Source organism: Eretmochelys imbricata, chromosome 21 (assembly GCF_965152235.1).
Source record: "Eretmochelys imbricata isolate rEreImb1 chromosome 21, rEreImb1.hap1, whole genome shotgun sequence".
Classification (NCBI taxonomy): Eukaryota; Metazoa; Chordata; order Testudines; family Cheloniidae; genus Eretmochelys; species Eretmochelys imbricata.
In genome coordinates, this window is record NC_135592.1 from 6,737,208 (window position 1) to 6,757,111 (window position 19,904).

The 19,904-nt window shown below is 46.3% G+C and overlaps 1 protein-coding gene across 1 annotated transcript in view; it reads right to left on the minus strand.

Annotated features, from left to right (window-relative positions):
* Nucleotides 1-1,443: 1,443 nt before the first annotated feature.
* The window catches only part of SLC60A1 (solute carrier family 60 member 1), a 35,330-nt gene continuing 16,869 nt past the window's right edge, over nucleotides 1,444-19,904 (minus strand). The window contains exons 4-10 of the mRNA XM_077839386.1: nucleotides 17,095-17,263; nucleotides 12,972-13,087; nucleotides 8,970-9,143; nucleotides 6,159-6,306; nucleotides 5,523-5,593; nucleotides 3,538-3,658; nucleotides 1,444-1,508 (exon numbers count right to left, since the gene is read on the minus strand). Coding sequence (XP_077695512.1) covers nucleotides 1,444-1,508; nucleotides 3,538-3,658; nucleotides 5,523-5,593; nucleotides 6,159-6,306; nucleotides 8,970-9,143; nucleotides 12,972-13,087; nucleotides 17,095-17,263 — 864 coding nt within the window. The remainder of the gene's footprint in view (nucleotides 1,509-3,537; nucleotides 3,659-5,522; nucleotides 5,594-6,158; nucleotides 6,307-8,969; nucleotides 9,144-12,971; nucleotides 13,088-17,094; nucleotides 17,264-19,904) is intronic.

The following is a 19,904-nucleotide window of genomic DNA, read 5'->3' on the forward strand; positions in this document are numbered from 1 at the left end:
AAACTAGTTTTACAAAAGTACTACCTCCTAAGGGAGCTTTCTGGGAAGAGATTTTGCATTGTTAAGTATGGGGAAAACAGTAGGTGGGATACAAATTCCAAAGGGCACTGCAACTGGATTTATAGAGGGCACTGCAGTTTGGAATTCCAAAGTGAATTGTGCATACTGAACAGAATAAATAAGGACTTAGTCAAATTGCTCTAGATAACAATTGAAATTGTTTCATTGGAGAACCCATCCTAATCTCAGCCTCAGGGTTGTCTGGCTGGAAGGGGTTTGGTTCAAATTGTTCAGGTCCTGTAACAGTTACACTCAGAGCCTAGTGAGAATATAGTAATCACTTTTAATTAACATTGCTTTATATACACACACATATGTACATCCATCCACATACAATCACACTAAAGCCTTTATCTCTTCAAACTTTCCTAAAGTATCTCCAGAAAGCTAGCATCTTTAGATTTGCTAGTATTGTCTTGTAACAGATCTTTCTTGGGGTATACAGTACCTCGAGAGTTTCTCTCATGGAAGGCACCTTTTGTAGAGGTTATTGCACAGATTAAATGGGTGGAGGTGGAGCCTAGATGCATCTGCTTAAGGTTTCAGATAGAAGCAAGACTACAAACCTCCCCAAAACACTGCTACTTGAACCAGTCACTTTTGCAGCTTACCAGTGACTTAAGCAAAAGTCACTTTTTCCTCTGCTATATAACTAATTTAAATACTTTGTATGCTAGAGCCCATTGATTATGGCTCTGCTGCAATGAACATATCTGATACTGTGTAATATAGATTGATCCTGTTATCAAAGTGCACCTGGTGTTTTCTGCTAATATTGTGATTTCCCATTTGGGAGCATATTTGAAGCCTGGATACTCATATTTGAAACTCTGGATACTGCTGGAAAACTAATTCTGAACCACTCTTGCAGTGCAGCCTTACGCAGAGGATTGTTCTGTATTAATTAAAAGCTAGAATTGGTGCTGTAGGTTGTCAGGACCATGGCTACAAATGGGTCCTGTGCTTACACACCAATAGAGAAACCTATTGGTTATAGTAACTCTAAACCAGGTGATGATACCCAAAATAGGACACATGAAACAGTAAGACTTACAACTTCCAGCCTTTCCTCTGAAGAGAAGCTTGCTTACAAGAGGAATTTTTCTCCACCAAGCTGCCATAAATTGCAGATTTCCAGGATTCTGCAGTTTGACCTTCTTAGTGGAATAACAGACATGAGCAACTTCTGCTGGCTGTACTTAGCCTCCCAAGGTGACTTGGGATGTTTGGTTGGTTCTGACTTATTCAAATTTAACATTTTTGATTGCAGAAAACTCAGGTAATTTACCATGTCATTAGTGTGAAATCATCCTTCCTAGTAATGCTTGATGATTTGCGTTTATTGCAAATACATAACTCGTTGTCCAGGGTTATACTTTCATTTTAGCGCTGATAAAGTCTAGGGTCGCCCATCATTGCTGGCTTGTCAGATGAGGAGGCATCCACTGCTGCAAAATAAGATTAGTTCACCTGTCAGTATAACACTATGTACAGAATCAATGAGCATTCATTCTGACATGTTTGAACATAAAATGAGGCCCTCTCTCTATTGGATACCTAGTTGCAGTATTCCAGAGTAACAGCCGTGTTAGTCTAGTTGTTACTGCTAGTTGCAGTAGTTCTTGAAGTTATTGGTGCAGAGGCAGTTTCCTCTGCCTTAGAGAGGTTTAATTTTGGGAGGCATCCCTAGTACCAATCAATAAAAAGTAAGGGGGAGTGTCGGATGGTTTACACAGCACAAGTTCAATCTATTCCTAGCATTGGGACTGCCTGACTTATCTTGGGTAAGTCACAACTTTGCAGGACCTCTAGTCACTTGCTTTCAAAATGGGTTTACTTCATAGGGGTGTCAGGAGGCTTAATTCCTTTCTGGGGAACAGGGATGTTGGTGCAAAGGGTGCTGTAACAGCCCACTGTATCAGAGACAACACAGGAAATGTTCCATCTCTCACCTGGATAGAATTTATCAATGCTGTCTTTAGCTTTCAAAGAAAGCAGCTGCCCATCTAGAGTTTGCAACTAAGACATTTCATAGATTCCAAGGCCAGAATGGGTCACTGATAATCTAGTCTGACCTGTATAACCAAGGCTATAGAATTTCCCCAAAATAATTCCTAGAGCAGAGCTTTAAACAAGAAATCCAATTGTGATTGGTCAGTGATGGAAAATCCACCATAATCTTTGTTAAATTGTTCTAAAGATGAATTACTCACTGTTAAAAATGTACACCTTATTTCCAGTCTGAATTTGTCTAGCTTTAGCTTCCAGCCATTTGATCATGTTATATCTTCCTCTCCTCGGTTGAAGAGCCCATTATTAAATATTTGTTCCCACTGTAGATATTTAGACTTAATCAGGTGAGCACTTTGAATCTGTTTTTATAAGGCATGTTTTCTATTCCTTTAATCATTCTCATTGCTCTTCTCTGATCAATTGGAATGAGTTCAATATCCTTTCTGAATTGTGGGGCCCCAAACTGGACACAGTAGTCACTGAGTCCTAAATGCAGAGGTGAAATAATCTCTCTGCCTACTTGAGATTCCCATTCTTGCATCCCAGAATCAAATTAGTTCTTTTGGCCAAAGCTCAACACTGGGCGCTCATGTTCTGTTGGTCAGAAAAAGGTCTGGAGGTTGTGGTGGATAATCGACTGCTTCCCAGAATGCAGTCCCTTATCCTGCAAGTATCTACCACCTTCTTTGTTCCTACATGTATACATTTAAATTTAGCTGTATTAAAAGACATATTGTTTGCTTGCATCCAGTTCACCAAGTGCTCTGGATTGCTCTCTGTGAGCGACCTTTTCTCTTATTTATCACTCCCCAGTTTGTGTGTCATCTGCAAACTGATGGTGTGTTTTCTGACAGGTCACTGTTGATAATGTTAACTAGCATAGGGCCAAGAATCAATCCCTACAGTCCTCCATTGGGAACACCTGCTCTGTGACTATTGCCCATTTACAGTTATGTTTTGAGACCTATCAGCTCACCCCATTTAATGGGTGCCATGTTTATTTTATATCATTCTAGTTTGTTACACAACATGTCATGTGGCACCAAGTCTAAGCATGTTACGTCAACACTATTACAAGCTCTGGCTTTGTGTCTTTCAGAGGGAAGGTTGCATTATTCGTGGGCTTAGCTAGGAAGCAGGCCAGAGAGACGGTACAGGTTGCAACTGTCAGGACTTGCTTCTACTAGTTACATAGCAGAGTGATTTGGTTTCTCAGCTATCATCCCACTCAATTTATGGTTCCTCCCTTACCCCTCAAAACCTGCTTGATGTCTTCCCATATCAGCAAAGTGTGTCTGCCAGGGTTTTGTGGGCAAGTCAGAGCAGGAAGAGGGAACAGGAAGCAGCAGGAAAATAAACATTTCCTTGCATTTTACTTGGAACGCTGCACACTGGCTGTATGTTAATGCACATGTCATTTTTCCTGTCATTCTAAAGCAGGCCTAACTGCTGGCATTTTCTTACCTGATGAGGGCTTGGGGTACATCCTGTGGAAAAACAAAAGGAAAGTGTAGAACATAAAGGCCAAACCTCCAAAGATCATCCCACAAACCAGGAAACTGTAGCTGCCCTGATCATGGATAATCTGCAATAAAGAAAAATAAGGATCTTAAGTCCAGTGGGAGAGGTACTTCATACCAGGGCAAGCCACAGGGAGCAGCAGGCTGTTTACATCATGCCTGGCAGAGGTCAGCAGTGTTCCTTTGTTTGAACATAGGGGAACCTTCAGCTCAGGAATCCATTTCCCCTGCTGGTCTGGCCAAGCCAATCTGTTGGCCTGCAAGGCGGGTGCCAAGGCCCATCTGTTTTCACAGGCTGTGTTGGCTCTCTAGACTCTCTTGCTATCCATCTGTACAGATGGCCTGTTTTATGCACATGTATTATATGTGTGTTATACAAATAAATCCTGCCATGAAATGGCCTAACCAAGACCTACCTGAACCAGATACAAGGCGAATTGATATTCTTGTTTTACCACCTGGCAGACTCTGCTTACTCCTCCATCCCCCCCCCCCCCAAAAAAAAAAAAAAGGTTATATAAACTCATGGCAGAAAGAACAGTGGGGAATGGAGCTTTTGGAAGCCCTGGAACTGGGTAGATTTACATTTAGGGCATGTAGCGAAGCTTGACTCACCACCATGGTGCCTCCTGCTGGTCATCTTGGAATTAGCTCTTTTCCAGCTTCAGAGCACCCTCTGCAGGCTGGTATCTCACCTGCCTCAGGCCCCCGTGTCCCTCCTGGTGCCCCTTTACCTCAGGGTTCTGCCCCCACAGTACCCCCACACACTGGGTCTCCCCTCCTAGGGGAATCCCCAACCCTCTAAACCCACCTTGCCTCAGTGGCTACTGCCAGTCATCATCTCTCCTTGCTCACCGGGGCAGACTACAGTCTGTAATAGCCACTCATCTTTGGCCAGGGGGTAGGACCTACTGCCTTTGCCTATTCCCAGGCTGTATCTCCGCAGTCCAGCACCTCTGTAGGCCTTCAACACATGGCCTGCAACCTGGCGTTTTACCAGGCTGGAGTTCCCTTGCCCTATTCCCCAGCACTGCTCCAGTTCAGGTACCTTCCTCTCAGGCAGCTAGCCCCTTTCCCTCCAGGACCAGAGAGAGACTCTTCCAGCTTCTAACCCACAGCCCTCTTATCAGGGCCAGCTGGGCCCTAATTGAGCAGGCCACAGCTGTGGCTGCTTCCCCAATCAGCCTAGCCTGGCTGCTTTTAACTCCTGTTTATTGGAGTGAGGCAGCTGCTCCACTACAGGGGCATTACTGCTCTAAGGAACTTCACTCAATGAATATGTTGCTTCCACAGTTCTCCCAACTTGGACAACTGAATTTCTAACACAAGAGGTAATGCGAAACAACCCATAGCTGTAGCAGCATTGCTTGGTGATGGTAAGGTGTGGAGTGGAGCAGCTAGCCCATCCCACCATGACTCTACTGCTTTTTGGGCTAGATTTACCCTGGAAACCTGGCAACCACAGTTCCACTGTAGGCATACTGCTGTAAGAGTGGGCACTTTTATAATTACACCTAGCACTCTTCAGCGCTTGATGGTAGTTGTCTCTTAGCAGCTCCCACTGATTGTATTGCCTGTTTTCTCTACAGAAGACTGCCCCCTCTTTCCTTGCAGAATGACTATGTAGCTTTCAGAACTGTCTGAGCATGATTGTATAAAACGGCCATGCACTAAGTGTTCATGTAAACCCTACTGCCGTGCAATACACGCCTCCTAGTGTGCTTTAATCCACTAAATCGGGTAGATTTAAAGAGCACTAGGGGACTTTTAGTGCATGGCAGCAGGCTGTTGTGAGGTACGTGTACGCCTCATCTTGTGTAGGCAAGCCTTAAGACTTCCATTCACTCAAATACAGATCTGTATGTGCTTGAATTAAAATTCTCATCAATTCAGGGCATATCCTGGGTTTTTCCTTTTTTCTGCACTTACCGACCCCACGAGTAACTGTAGCACCATCTCTCCAATTGCAGCTCCAGTGACTAATACTGTCGTGGCACAGCCTGAAAACAAATGGTACAAGTTCTAGGAACTGCTGAAATGAATAGCTTCAGAGGGCCAAGAATGTCCCCAGGCTAGAGCTCTGTGAGGTGAGACCCACCGGTTCTACATTCATGAGCCTGCACAAATATGGCCCTTTTGCATTCTGATATTCTATCAAGGCTTGTCTATACCGCAGGTTACTGCCTGGCAACCTCTTGTGCTGTAAGCCCTTTGCTTCCTTATGGACAGCAGAGGATATTAAAAAAATAATGCCTGCAGCCAGCCAGGGTACCAGTAAAAAGTTACCTGATCCTCCCACTCTCCACTGTGTGCAGAAGGACCTGTGCTCCCTGTTAGCCATTCATTCTCCATTTTCCCACATATCTACCCTACCACGTGGTGCATGGAGCCAGGAGCTGTGGATGGTTCCACGGGGTGCTAACTGGTAGTGGAAATCACCATCCTAATTTAGCTGGAGCTATTCCTGGGTAACCTGCAAAGCATGATCTTAGGAAGGTGAAAAGGGGCTTGCTTGCTGCTGGTACTTTTTCTGCTCAGAATCTGACAGGGGGTAGGGATGCTCACCTTTGTATTGGAGGATGTCTTCCGTGTAGGCCAGCATGCTGGGGAAGGTGCTGCTGAGGAAGAGACCCAGGCACGCTGTGCCCACAAACAGGAAGACAATGCTGTAGGAGAAAATCAGGAGCAGGAGGAAAGTTGCAAGCACTCCAACCTGCAACAATACAAGCCCAGAGTCACTGTCAGGGAAGAAAATAATCGCTGAGGTAGCACTGGGCTCTAGCGGGCTTTTAAAAAGAATAGTTGAGGGCCTGGAAAAGAAGTATATTTATCTGGTCTAAGCGAGCTAGCTTAACTGAGCTTTGTCTCTTGAACATTGAGTTACAGGCATAATCTGCACGTCACATAGGAATAACTATTCACTGACTGAGCTCACAGCTAGAAATCAGAGTCGATTCACCTTCAAATGCAGTATTCAATACCCTCACTAGAGGGACATAAGCCAGCTACTTTGGATTCTGGTCAAAAAGCCAAGCAGAACCATCTGTCCCAAGTTCATTAGACAAAGAATTAAGATTACCCTCAAGATCCCTCTGATTTTCTAGATGTTGCAATTTGGTGTTTCGAGTGAGCCTTAAATGCAGATTTTTGCGATTTCCCTCATTTGCACACAATTGTTCTTCAAGCCACAACTCTGTGCTGTTTTGCTGAATTGCTAGTGACCACCCAGCAGGGGGAGCTCTCACCACATTTTGTAATCCCAGCCAAAAACCAAGGCGCTGTTTTTTCCCCTTAATTCCTTCAGGACTAAGTGATAGGTGGTTTTAAAAATGTGTGCATGTATAAAAACACACAGAGCAACCTGGAATCTAAAAGCCATTCCTCTAAATTTAACTTAATATGAGAGTTAAGTCAAATTTTAATCCTAAATGACTGTCAAAACTGTGTACATACAATATTAATAATTGCAATTCTAGAACAAATTTTATTCAGTGATCACAGGCAGTCAAAATAGGTACATAATTTTCTATCTGTGAGTATACTTGCGTAATGCAGATTTGGTTGCCATTGAAGTAAAAGGCAAAACTTCCAATAAATTCAACAGGACTAGAAGGAGCCCCCCAAATCAGTTCTTGTTAACAACAGAACCCAGGAGTCTGGATCCTTAGTCCTCAGATGTTTAGTCGTGCCAGATCAAACCAGGGAGTGGTCTACCTAGTCTGGTGACTAGTAAAACACTTCAGAGGAAATTGCAAGAATTGTCAGAACTATGGAAATAACCTGGCAGTAGGGGGAAGTTTCTCCCTAATTCAGGCTGTTAGTGACTGATTTATGTTCTGAAGCCCTCTGGGCTTCAGATATTCTTAATCTTAAAAAATGAAGTGACGTGGCTGTTCCTCTGTGGCCTGATTTTTTTTTAAAGCAATTTGTGATTCGGTGCCTCAGTGTTTGGATGCCCAATTTAAAACACCTCAAAAGCACTTGGTTTTTAGAAAGCACTCCTCACTTTTGAAAAATTAGACCCATAAATATCCAGTCCCATTTTCCCATGATTCTACCATGCTCTTAGCTTCACATGTATATTGTGGCAGTGAATTCCCCAGGTTAACTATACATTCTATAAAAGGTTTCCTTTTTTTCTCCCAATTTTAAATGAATTGCCTTACAGATGCATAATTATAGGGCCAGAAGGGACCACTATGATCATCTAGTCTGACCTTCTGTAAAACACAGGCCAGAGAACTTCCCTGAATTAATTCCTGATTAAACTAGAGCATATCTTTTAGAAAAACATCCAATCTCGATTTAAAAATTGCCAGGGGTGGAGAATCCACCACACATCTTGGTAAATTGTTTCTATTTAGCTGTTTTCCCCCTGGTTCTTATATTAGAAGGAGGGGTGATTAGGAGAGCCTGAATTTCTCTGCCTCATCTCATCTCCTCTTCAACCACTCTAAATCTTCTCAATCCCTTGTCACATAACACTCTCTCCTGGCCTCTAATAATTTTTGTTGCCTCTCGTCTAGTCCATCTTCCACTGCCTTTTTTGAGATGAGGTGACCACAGCTAACAGTATTCTAGGTAGAGGTGCACCACTGATTTACATAAAGGCATGATTACTTTAGCGTTTTCTATCCAATTCCTTACACATCCTCATATCATTTGCTTTTTGACTGTTACTGCATGCTGAGCATTTCACTGAGACAGGCAGAGCACCCCTCCAAGTGATTAGCAGTCATTAGAACCCAGCAAAGTAGATGGAGTAGTTAAAATTATTCCTTCCAATGGGCGTTAGTTAGTTTGCATTTGTGATCATGACATTGCCTAATTACTAGACAACAATACAGATTGGTTGGAGCACTCCGTTAAATTACTTATTTCTACAGAATGATTTCATTATAAGGCGAGGGGCACTGCAACCAGAATTATGGGCACAGTGGGCTGTATTGAAATATTTATGGACTTTGAGTCTTCTGTTGTCCTGTCAGAGGACGTAAGAGTAAGTAAAGTTGACGTCCACGTCACTCAACATTTCCACTGAGTTCTAGTCGGACAGATTTTAGCCTATGAGAGAAATCAACAATGCAATAAAAGTTAAAAAAATGTTTTCAGACTAAGTCCTTTGTCTTGCTTTGGGTTCTTTGTACTCGGTTAGCAGTGGTGTACATGGTGATTTGTGCCGCCTTGCCTAAATTGGGGTGCAAATCACTGCTTGCATTGCTGAGGCATATCCACATAAGGGATATGTAGCTACATTGGTGCAAGACTTCCCAGAGTAACCAAGCCTTTGAGCTAGCTCAGTCAACTTCTGGGGAAGATTCTTTCCCCTCCAGATCAGAAGCGCTATGCAGAGGGTGACAGTACAGTTGGCCTTACCACATTTATGGTCACCATGGTTGCAGGTTTCATTCGGTAGGACACAGGGATGGAGACGAGCCTGCCTAGTGTGATGAACCCCCAGAATAAGCTCGGCAGGTAGCCAGCCACCTTGTGAACCACAGAGAGAGGTTCCTCCACTGCATAGCTGTATACGAACCCAGAGTACTCGCCCTGCAGGGAAAGCAAACAGCACTCTGCATTAATTTTACATCTCATAGCCCTAGCCCCCTGAAGAATACGGGCCTGCTCTAATATGTCCTCTGTGATGCTGTTTATCGTGTGTCCCCCATTGTGATAGGTGCTGTACAAACAGAACAAAGAGATGCTCTCTGCTTCAAAGAGCATACAATTCAAGTAAGAGTCCATGGAGGGCTTGCAGGACTGAACCCTAAGGGAAAAGGAAGGGAAACGTACTGCTTCTGAAAGTGGGGGATGCCATGCAAACCTCTAGAGAGCTGTATCCTGTCCTGAAACAATGCTGCTCCCCTGCAGGCCACCACAAACTCTTCCCTTTGTAAGCTATGCTAGTCTGGCTTTGAACCTCAGTCTCCAGACAGGATACTGCATGTATCCTCCTTTCCTTAACGTTACTGAGCCACAGCAAATAGACACAGCACAGCAAGGAGATGTGTGCGTGCCATGGCAGTGCAGCTGGGATGCTTACCCAGGTTCAGAATATAAGGATAGTTAATTCATGTTAGAAATCTTGAGCCATGAATCATGCATCTGATTTACCAGATATGATCGCTTGTCTGCACATGGAAATGGGCACCTAAATGGTAGCTGTTGCTTCTCTCTCTCTCACACCCACCCACTCCCCACCTGCCCCCTTATAAGGATGGAGATGAACAGGGATCTGTTGTCTCTCATGTAAGTGCCCTAAGATAGGAGATATTCTGATGTGGGCTGCTCTTCATCTCTTGTTGAAACTGTTCCACTGTAGTAATGGGGCCACAGACAGCCTGAGAATCACTGTATCGTCCAGTGGTTTGGGTACTCACCACGGCTGGGGGAGAGTCTGACTCAAACCCCCAGCTGCTTGAGGAAAAAGGATTTGAATAACAGCCACCTACCTCTCAAGTAGCTGGCCCAACTGCTGGATTATAAGGTGTTCTGATGTGGGCCCCTACCCCTCTCAACCTTTCCTCGTGAAACTGTTCCACTTTAATGAACTATGAATTGGGCCAAAGCAAGATGTAAAGGTGAGGCGCCCGCAGTAGCTCAGACTTGGGGTTTTTTGTGGGATGAAGACCCTGGTGAAGGGCAGGGATCTGAAGGGGGAAGCACCTTCAGCCTTTCCTGTGGAAGTGTTTCCTTGTTACTGAACTATAAATTGGGCCAAACAAAAATGAGACATCCTCACTAGCTCAGGGGTTAACCTTCTTTCTTGAGATGTTGATGCCCTGGTTTCAGTTCTTCTCTCTCTCTCTCACTCCTGTGGGGCAGGATTTGAAGAGGACGCTCTCTTGTCCTTTCCTCGCGAATCTGGTTCCACTTTAATTAACTATGAATTGGGCCAAAGCAAGTACCCCCAAAGAGATGCCTTTTGTGGTGTAGTGGTTTGGGTACTCCCCTGGGCTAGCAAAGCCTCTAGTTCAATCCCTCCTTCTGCCTGGGGAGGGACGGACATTTGAGGCGGGAGCGCCCCCAACCTTTCCTCTTGAAGCTGGTTTCACTTTAACTATGAATTACTCCAAAGCAAGCTCCTCTAAAGAGATGCCTTCTCTGGTGTAGAGGTTTGGGCACTCCCCTAGGATGCTGAGGGCCCTGGTTCAATCCCTGCCACGGGGAAGGGGTTTACAACATGTATTGGCTGCCTCTGGGGCCTTTTACTTAAATATTTGTTGGGAGTGGGGGGGCGCACCTTAAAAAAGCAAGTCACTCTTTTGTCCCCCGCGGCTAGGCTACCCGCCCAGGCTGTGGGAGACCCCAGGCTCAACCCCTCCTCTGCAAGGGGTTGTGCCAAGGCTCTCCCACCTCCCAGGAGACCACCCGCCTCCCACCTCCCGCTTACACCTCCCAGCCCCACCCCCACCTGGCCCCCCAGTCACCGCCCCTCCCGCCTCCCAGGCCCACCCCTCCAGCCCCTCCCGCCCTTGCCCCCACCCACCACTCTTGTGAAGTGAGCGATCTCTGTTCAAACCCCCTTCTGTTTCCAGAAAGACAAGGGCCTTCCGCAAACGAAAGGGGACCTAAACAGGAACCTCCCACTTCTCTCCTGGGAGGTGGGACAGCCTTCTCCAAATCCTTTTAAATAGTCAGAGGAAGGATTTGAACCAGAATCCTCCACCTCTTAAGCAAGCAACTTAACCACTGGACTATAGAGTGACCCTAGACTGTTGCCTGGCCCAGTTCATAGTTAACTAAAGTAGAACAGCTTCAACAGAAAAGATACACGCAGCTCAAATCCTAGCTCCTTCAGGACCAGGGACTTGAACCAGGCTCTCCAACACCATAGGTGCAGGCCCTGGCCACCAGGCTATACAAGGCTGCTTGCTAATGATATTTGCTTTGGACCATTTAAGAGTTAATTAAAGTAGAACAACTGCAATAGGAAAGAATATTGCTATGCCAAACCTTTCTCACACAGACAGGGATTGAACCAGGCTCTCCTGTACCCAATGTCCGCACCCTAACCACCAGGCTACGTAGGACTTCTTGCAAATGAGGCTTGTTTTGGCCTAGTTAATTAAAGGGGAACAGTCTCAAGAGAAAAGAAGCTCCCTCCTTCAACCTGTTCTTAACAGACAGAGGAAGGAGGTGAAGCAGAGTCTCCTCCCTTGGCGATCAGCAGCCTAACCACCAGTCCTTAGAGCAATTCTGAGCCTTTTACTGGCCCAACTGGTAATGAATTAAAGTGGAAAAGCTTCAGCTGCAGTGTGGATGATAACACTGACCTCCTTTGTAAAGTGCTTTGATATCTATTACTGAAAAGTGCAGTGTAAGACCTAGAGAATGAAGGGCTAAATTCTGCACGCTGTTACAATAAGTAATAATAAAACCGCTCTACATCTCCTGAATTGCTGTTGTGTGGGACTTAGGCAAGAAATACAAGCCTGTTTCCTGACTGCATTATGAGAGTGGCTTTCTCCTGGAGCTGCTATGGCAGAACTAAGCCTTCTATGCATTGTCCTTTGTAACGGTTACATGGATTGCAAAAGCAGGCAAGTAGGCTGCTGAGTTAGTGTGATAGATGGTGCCTGGGTGAGGGCCAGGGATGCCTGTGTCAGCAGATGGGATAGAAAAAGGTTCTCTCTGAAGGGGGCTGGCAGTTCCTAAAAGATGTAATAATACCAGAGGCTCAAAAACAAGCTATTCTGATGCAGGGGAAAGATAAGAGCCACAGGAGGGGTACCCAAAGTCGTCAGTTACGTCTAAAAATGGAGGGCCAGCTGTGTTCTAGCAGCAGCTGCCATATCTGCTTTTCACAGCGAAGCACGTTTTCAAGACTGTTTAATGCCCCAGTAAGGCTCGGTGAGTTTTGCACTTTCCCTCACACAGATGGGGCAAAATCAGGCACAATTTACAAAGGTAGGACGAGCAGCCACACCTCAGTTCTTGGCCATACTGCCCATTTTTGGGGGTGGGATGGGGGAATCCTCCCTGCATCCCCCACAAGTAGAAAGGAATCCAGATGCAGCAGAGCCAGAGTGATGCCACTGATCAGGGTAGAGGAGGGGCATGTAGAGAATGCACAGTATGCTCTGAAACAATCCAGGTGGGAACTTCCAGCCCAGCCCCTGTAGGCTCAGGAAAGCTCCCTGAACACAGAGCTAGCAGCCATTGCATCTGCAAAGCACAGCTGCTCTCAATCCATGAGTGGGGTGATGAGAAAGGATTCCTTCAAACCCCACTGAAGTCCAGCCCGCACTGTGCGCAATGAACATTTTTGTATATGTGTATTTTGCCTGAGGGTTAGCCTGGTTGTAAAGGATTCAGGGTGGAGAGAGTGCCACATAGCTTTGATTCAGAGAGGATTTCTTGGCCAGCAGTACTTACTATGATCCCGTCACTCATGAAGAGGACAAGAGCCCCAGCGACGTGGACTGCGAAGTAGGAGTAAGGAGCTCCTCTGAAGTTTTTGCTTTGGCAGCAGCTAAATAGGTCGTCATGCGCTGGGTTAAAAAAAAGAATTCAAAGCAAATGTAAGTGGAGCTCCCAACTAGCTGCTCGCCCTACCACTCACAATGGGGATTTGTTCTGTCACCTGCCCCTGGACAAATGGAGAACAAACATACAGCTCTGTTCTGGGTTGCGTACGAGCTGGAACACTGATAAGAGGTTATCAGTATGCTATGCTATGCTATGCAGAGGTGCCCATGTGAAATCTTGCCATAGCACATGCCATCTAGGGAGCAGGTAGCGTCACCTCAAAGCTCTCGGAAGCTGAGGAGGATGGACTTGGGGAGCACTAGCCTGGCTGATGATTTAGAAAATCTGGGTTCAAGTCCAGCTCAGCCATGGACTTATTATTCTTATTATTTACATTGCGGTAGCTCCTTGAGGTCCTGCCCGAAATCAAGGCTCCATTGTGCGGGGCATTGTACACAGCGAGAGAAAATCCCTGTCCCAAGAGCTGACAGGCTGAGGATGGGTCTACACTGCAATCAGTGTTAGTACAAACCCAGGGCCCTCGGCGGGGTCATGCTGCTGCAACTTCACTGCTATTGATAGACGAAAGCTAGCTCAGTATGTCCACATGGGCTGCAGTCACCACTCTGATCGCATTGGAGAGAGGCCCTGGACCCCATGCCCTGATGCCTCTGGGACCAAATCCCTGAGTCTCGCTAGTCCTCAGTAAAATGGGGATAACAACCCTTGGTCTATGCAGACTGTAAGTTATTTGGGGCAAGGTATGTATCTATACAGTAGGGCCATGATCTTGGCTGGGACTAATGCTGCACAAAGAATAAATGGGGGGGTGGAGTGAAAAAACCATGGTAGCTTTCAATAAAGTTAATGAAGTGCTTGGCACATTGAGTGTATTTTTCGTCTACAACACAGTTTATAAAGTAGTAACTATCCCACCTTGTGTGTGTGTGCGTGTGGGGGGGGAATGGCATGACAGGGAAGTGAAAGGATTTGCCCGAGGCCACAAAAGGAATTAGCATCATTATATATGGCGCTCGATTCTCTCCTGCCTGGCATCTTGTGTCGTCATTTACTCCAGCCTAGACGGCATGTGTAAGACAAAATCAGAACAGGAAGGGACCTCGGGAGGTCATCTAGTCCAGTCCCCTGCACTGTTGTGACCATGCTGAGTTAGAACAAGAGCTGGTTAAAAGATAAAACCTGGGTTTACCAATAAATAAAATCAATTTTGTTTCGATTTCAGGGCATCTGAATTGGACTTTCCGCCCTCCGCCCCCTTTAAAAAAATATTGGGGGGGGGTGATTTTATTGAAACACGATCACAAAGCAGGTTTTTGGCAAGTGAAAAATGTCACTAACCAGACACATTTCAGTTGCCAAAAACCTGCTGTTCGTTAAATGAAAATTTGGCAGCCATTTGGGGTTTAAAAAAAAAATTGAAAAAAAGTAGAATTTTCTGTGCAAAATTTCTTTTTTGGAAAATCAGACATTTTTCCACAAAAAAACCTTTTGACTCAAAAGTTTCAGCCAGCGCTAGTGAGTCATGCTTCACCTGCACTTTTGCACTGGTATAAATGACAACACAAGGTGCAGGACAATAGAGAATCAGGCCCATTCTTTCTACTGTACGAGTGCCTAAAGACCCCAGTCCAGGATCAGGGCTCCATTGTGCAAACACAGACAAACACTACCAAGACTGACTGCCCCAAAGAGCTCAATTAGAAAATACCTGAGAGGCGGACAGACCAACAAACTGTGGGGAGGACAAGATAACACAGATAGCTGCATCTGAATAAATTTACACCCAACAGTGGCCTCAAAAGTCATTTAAGATTAGCCGCTAGGAATCCATGGCCATCCATCCTGTGCTTTGACCACATTTCTCATTAGTACAAATCTCTAGACAGGGTAAAAGATTAGAGTTAAGGTGCACACAGCTTTGGACCCTGTTCTACGTCTACACAAGTACTTAATATACTACACCGGCAAAGCTCACCAAGTGTGGACACAGATTATACGAGCAGCTGTGCTTTTGCCAGCATAGTTGATGTCACTGAGTCTACAGTAGGGATTTTACCAGGACAGCTCTGTTGGTCAGGAATCACATCTCTGCATACCCCTGACTGACAAACGGAAGCCACCGGAAGTCTGTAGCATAGATGTGGTCAAGCATCCACTTCCCTCTCTGCAGTACCTCCTCTCTCCCTGCCCCTAATTCTCTCTGTCTAAAAGACTCACCTTTACTTCATTGTAAAGAAAGAAGTGTCTTTACCTGCGTTATGAAGGCCAGGTCTACCCTGTAGACCTCTGTCAGGCTAGCTGTTGGTCAAGGTGTGCCCCTGACCGACAGCTATGCCAGCAGCAGTCCCTAGTGTAAATGCAGTTCTGTTGGCAAAGCTGGACTTCTATGGATATTGCTTATTCCGCTCAGAGGGGTGGTTTTACTGCACCTATCAATTGTAGCTTGCCAGTATAGCTGCATACACAACCAGGAGTGCTTTTTTGGTATAGCATACCCGTATTTCTAACCCGTAAAGTGCTCCGAATATAGACATGGCCTAGCTTTAACGTAGATACTGAAACAAAGCATTTTAAAATACCCATTCACTTACCACTAGTTATCCCAATGGTTAAATATACTTGGCATTTGTTTCTCTCAGCTTGGTAAAGAATCAGTTACGTGTGTTTGGTTTGCTGCAGCAGCTTTTGGGATGCACACAATGCAAAGGAGCCCCCACATTCATTTAAGAACAGCTGAATTTAAGCAAAATCAAGGAAATAATTTCTTTTGGTCTTGGGTTTTATATAAGCTTGCTTCCTACAAAGTCAAAATTCAGGACCAAACAGGTGAAATTCCTTTGCTTGCTTTACTCCCTACCTCGTGAGAATGGCTCAGAAGGAAACAGAAATCCAGCCGAGAGGAGTTTGTTTCAAACTCAGCAAACAACAACAACAAAAGAAATAGAGTTCAATGTTCAAAAGAGCTTATGTGATTTAGCAGCCCAAGTCTCCTTTCCAAAAGTGAGGGAGGCACTTAGTAATATGGGATAGTTATGTAGTCACATTGCTTAATGCACCACCGGAAGGTGGCCAGGTACTACCGTCTGGGCATAGTATAAAAGCTTAGAGAGCAGTACAGTGTCATTGAAAATGGCTGGGGCTCCTAAATCACTTGGGTGCTCTTGAAAGTTTTGCCCTTAGTCATGAGGGCCCTTGCCTTCAATTCAGTGGCCAAACCCCCCTTGACTTCCATGCCACAGGTTCGGGGCCTAAGTTGCTTAGGCTCTCAGACATCTTACCCATAGTCTAGCGCTCTACCTACAGGGTTGGCATTGCACTCCCGCAGCTCAAGCAGTGAACAGAGGAGTCAGGAAACTATTCACAGCTCTGCCACCCACTGGCTGTGTGGCCTCAGGTGAGTCACTTCACCACTTTCAGTGCCTCTGCTCCCCCTCCCACTTGCTGTCTGTCTTGTCTCTTTCAGGCAGAGACTGACTCTCTGGGTGAGTACAGGGCCTAGCATGATGATCCTGGTTAGGGCTTTTAGATGCTACCATAATATAAACAATAATAAAATCTGCAGTCCTGTTTTGGGCAAAACTCACGTGCAGGAATAGGTGCATTGGGCAGTAATTCAATGCCCGATGGACCTGCTGGCCAAGCCAGATAGTTTAAAGGGAAAGCCAGTCCCCAGCCAAGCCCAATCCCCCCAACCTGGATCTGTGACCCAAAATGCAGGTCAAGCCACTAGAGTAGAACACCACAAAGGAAATCCACAAGAGCATGCAGGGCTGAGCACATAGCTTTTCTGCACACCCCAGCGATAGCAACAGACTAGGTTCACCACTGCCTGCAGGATGCCTGCTGATATGAATGGGAGCTATGGGCGATTGGGGCCCCTTTGCAGGTGTTACACTGGCTTGACTTTTCCATGGCACCTCCCCACCTGCAGAGGTTCAGTTTGAGCCCATCCCGTGTCCCCTTCTTGGAAACCACATTCCTTAGGGGGAAGGGGCTGTAGTCATCTCACCTCTGTCTGGCGGGGCTCTCTGCAACGCGACGGAATGATTCTCCTTCTCGGCTGGCTGCGTTTCCATTGCCAGTTCGTCTGCAGACAGCAGCGGGCGGCGCCCGTTATTGAAACAGGGCACCAGCCTTTCCTTGTAGAGCAGGAAGAACACCGCGATGGGGACTGGCAGCTGGTGGAGCAATGGGAAAAGGCAGGTCAGCCAGCCTGGATTTATTCTCCCTCTGACTCAGATGTCCCCTGCCCAATCTCCAGATTTGTTCCTCCAGGGGCAGGAGCTGCTCCCGCCTAGGGGGGTTATGGTGTTGGACTCAACTTCCAAAGGGCATGAGCTTGTGTGAATTTGAAGCAAGCCTAGTGGGTGTAAGCGTCCTCGAAGCTGCAGGTAGCAGAGCAAAGACCCTTGGCTAGCATATATCCCACCTTCCCTCTGTCCCAACCAACTGGGGAATGAAGGAAGGGCTGGAGGGCTCGGGGGGCTGGCAGTGAGAGAAGGAGGCTGTCACTTGCCACCTGGCAGGTTGGGGGTGAACGAAGAACTGGCTGACAAATGTCAAGTTTTTCAGCAGCATTTCAAAAGCTGAAATACTTCAGTTGTGAAATGCGGCAGCAGTGCCTCAGGCTCCCACCAGGGAGCCCAGCCCAGTGAGGACTCCATTCCTCAGGGTGCGCCATGGTCTCACCTCTTAGTGAGAGGAGGCCAAGCATTGTGGCCAAGATGCATCATGGGGGGTGAAGTCCAGCTGGGGAGCCCAGCTCATAGAAGGGAATGGGAAGATGAAGGCTCCTGAAATACAAATCCCATGAAGCATCGCGGCAGCATTTCACAACTGAAATACTTTGGTTCCTGGGAATTATGGTTTTGATGAAAAATATCCAAGTTCTCCTGTGGAAAGCAGACAGTTTGCACACAAAGTGTTGTTCAGACAAAGAGCCAGTTTGGACGGGACCTCTGCAGCCAGCCCTCATTGTTAGCACTCAGTGGCTAACTAGTGTCTGGCATCAGATGAGTTTGTGAGTCTCCACCCAGTGCCCACATCACAAGGATCGTGGCACTCCCACAAGCAGCTTTCACTGGCCTCCTCTTTGGCAGCCTCAGCTGAAAGACCCTGGCCTGAATGGAGACTGAGCTGCCCCTCTTGGCGTTTTTATACTGCAGTGTCACCTAGAAGCTCCCACTGAATTCAGAGTCTCCCTTGTGCCGGGGGTCGTCAAGGACAGTCACTGCTGCAAAGAGCTCGCTAACTTTAGTCCTTCCCGGACAGAGCTGCAGCTCACTGGTGAACAGTCTCCGGGCTGTCACTGTGCAAACACACATTGGTGCTATGCCACCTGGCTCTTCCCTGCAGCATCAGTCCAAGGTCACGGCTTAGGTTGGGCTTCTCACACCCACGACTCAGTGGTGCCTTTAGACCCACAGGGATTTATTCCTTTTTGTTTGAAGGGAAAATAAAGGGAATTAAGTAAAGTCACGTCCCCTCCTTCACCGCTTAATTGAAGTCCTGTTTATTCTGTGACAAACCAAGGGAGAAAGCCAGGAAATCCATAAGTTACGGCTCACACTCTGTCCCAGTTCTGGCTACTTGGTTTTGTTTTCTACACATCTGTGAGCAAGTGTGAGCGCTAACGCTGAATTTCCTGGTTTTTGTTGGCTCAGGGTGTTATTTAAACGTATGGAGGATTTCTCTCCCCTCCACCCCACCCGCTCCCCGCACTGAATTCATTTACGAGGACTCCATTGTTCTAGGAACAATGGGAATGGGAACAATTAGTTCAGTCCCATGGAAGAAAAATGTATTCACTTGATAGTTCTAATCCTTCCGGAGGTCAGGACCATATTTTAATTGCGGATTTGCCACAATAATAAAATACCAGTTTAGCAGACCTTGCAGACATTCTCACCATGTATTTACACAGCACCTGCCAGCCTAAAGGATCCAAAGTGTGTGTGAATAAAAGGGAGGCCACTGTGGGTAAGGTACTAGACTGAGAGTCAAGAATCCAGGGTTCAAAGACTCCCTGTGTGACCTTGGACAAGTCATTTGACCTCTCTGGGCATCAGGGCCCATCCGTGAAACAGGGATAATAATCGTCCTCTCTCTTCAGAGCAGGGACTGTCTCATTATGTGTATGTATAGCCCATAGCAGAATGGGGCCTTACCTTAATACAAATAATACCACGTGTACCTTACTCACACACACCAGAATTAGCAGTGGGCCTAAACCAAACCCAAGAACTGTGTAACAAACATTCAGAGCCCTCTCTGATACCACCCACAGTCAGATTATCACCCACCACCACAGCGCAGCCACCTCTGGAGTGAAACATGGCAGCCAACTACATGCAACAAAGTGAATCAGAATGGCACATCAGCTGCTCAGTCGCGAGCTGCTTCATTCATGAAGATGGATGGGGTTTCTCTACAGCCAGATTGGATCAGGATATCAGGTCATTCAAATCTGCTACCCTGACTCCAGCAGTGGCCAAGACCGGATGCTTCTCTAGAAGGCCACCATAGCCAGCTGTGCAGTGCAGAGCAAGAGAGAGATCAGTTGAGCTTCCAAGTCCTGAGATGAGGCTACCCTAACTCTAGGATGTATGAGTACCACTGACCAAGCACATACATACACATCAGTCCCATCCTGGTACTCAAGCAATCCAATGTTCCCAACAGCAAAGTGTCAGGAGATGTTTAATTCCTCCAGGAGAAGGTCGTAGTCTCCGCATACATTTGGTTTAATGCACAAAACATATTCGTTCTTTGCCTTTCTGCAGCACCTTTGGTGCAAGGTGCTCAAAGAGCTTTGCGGGC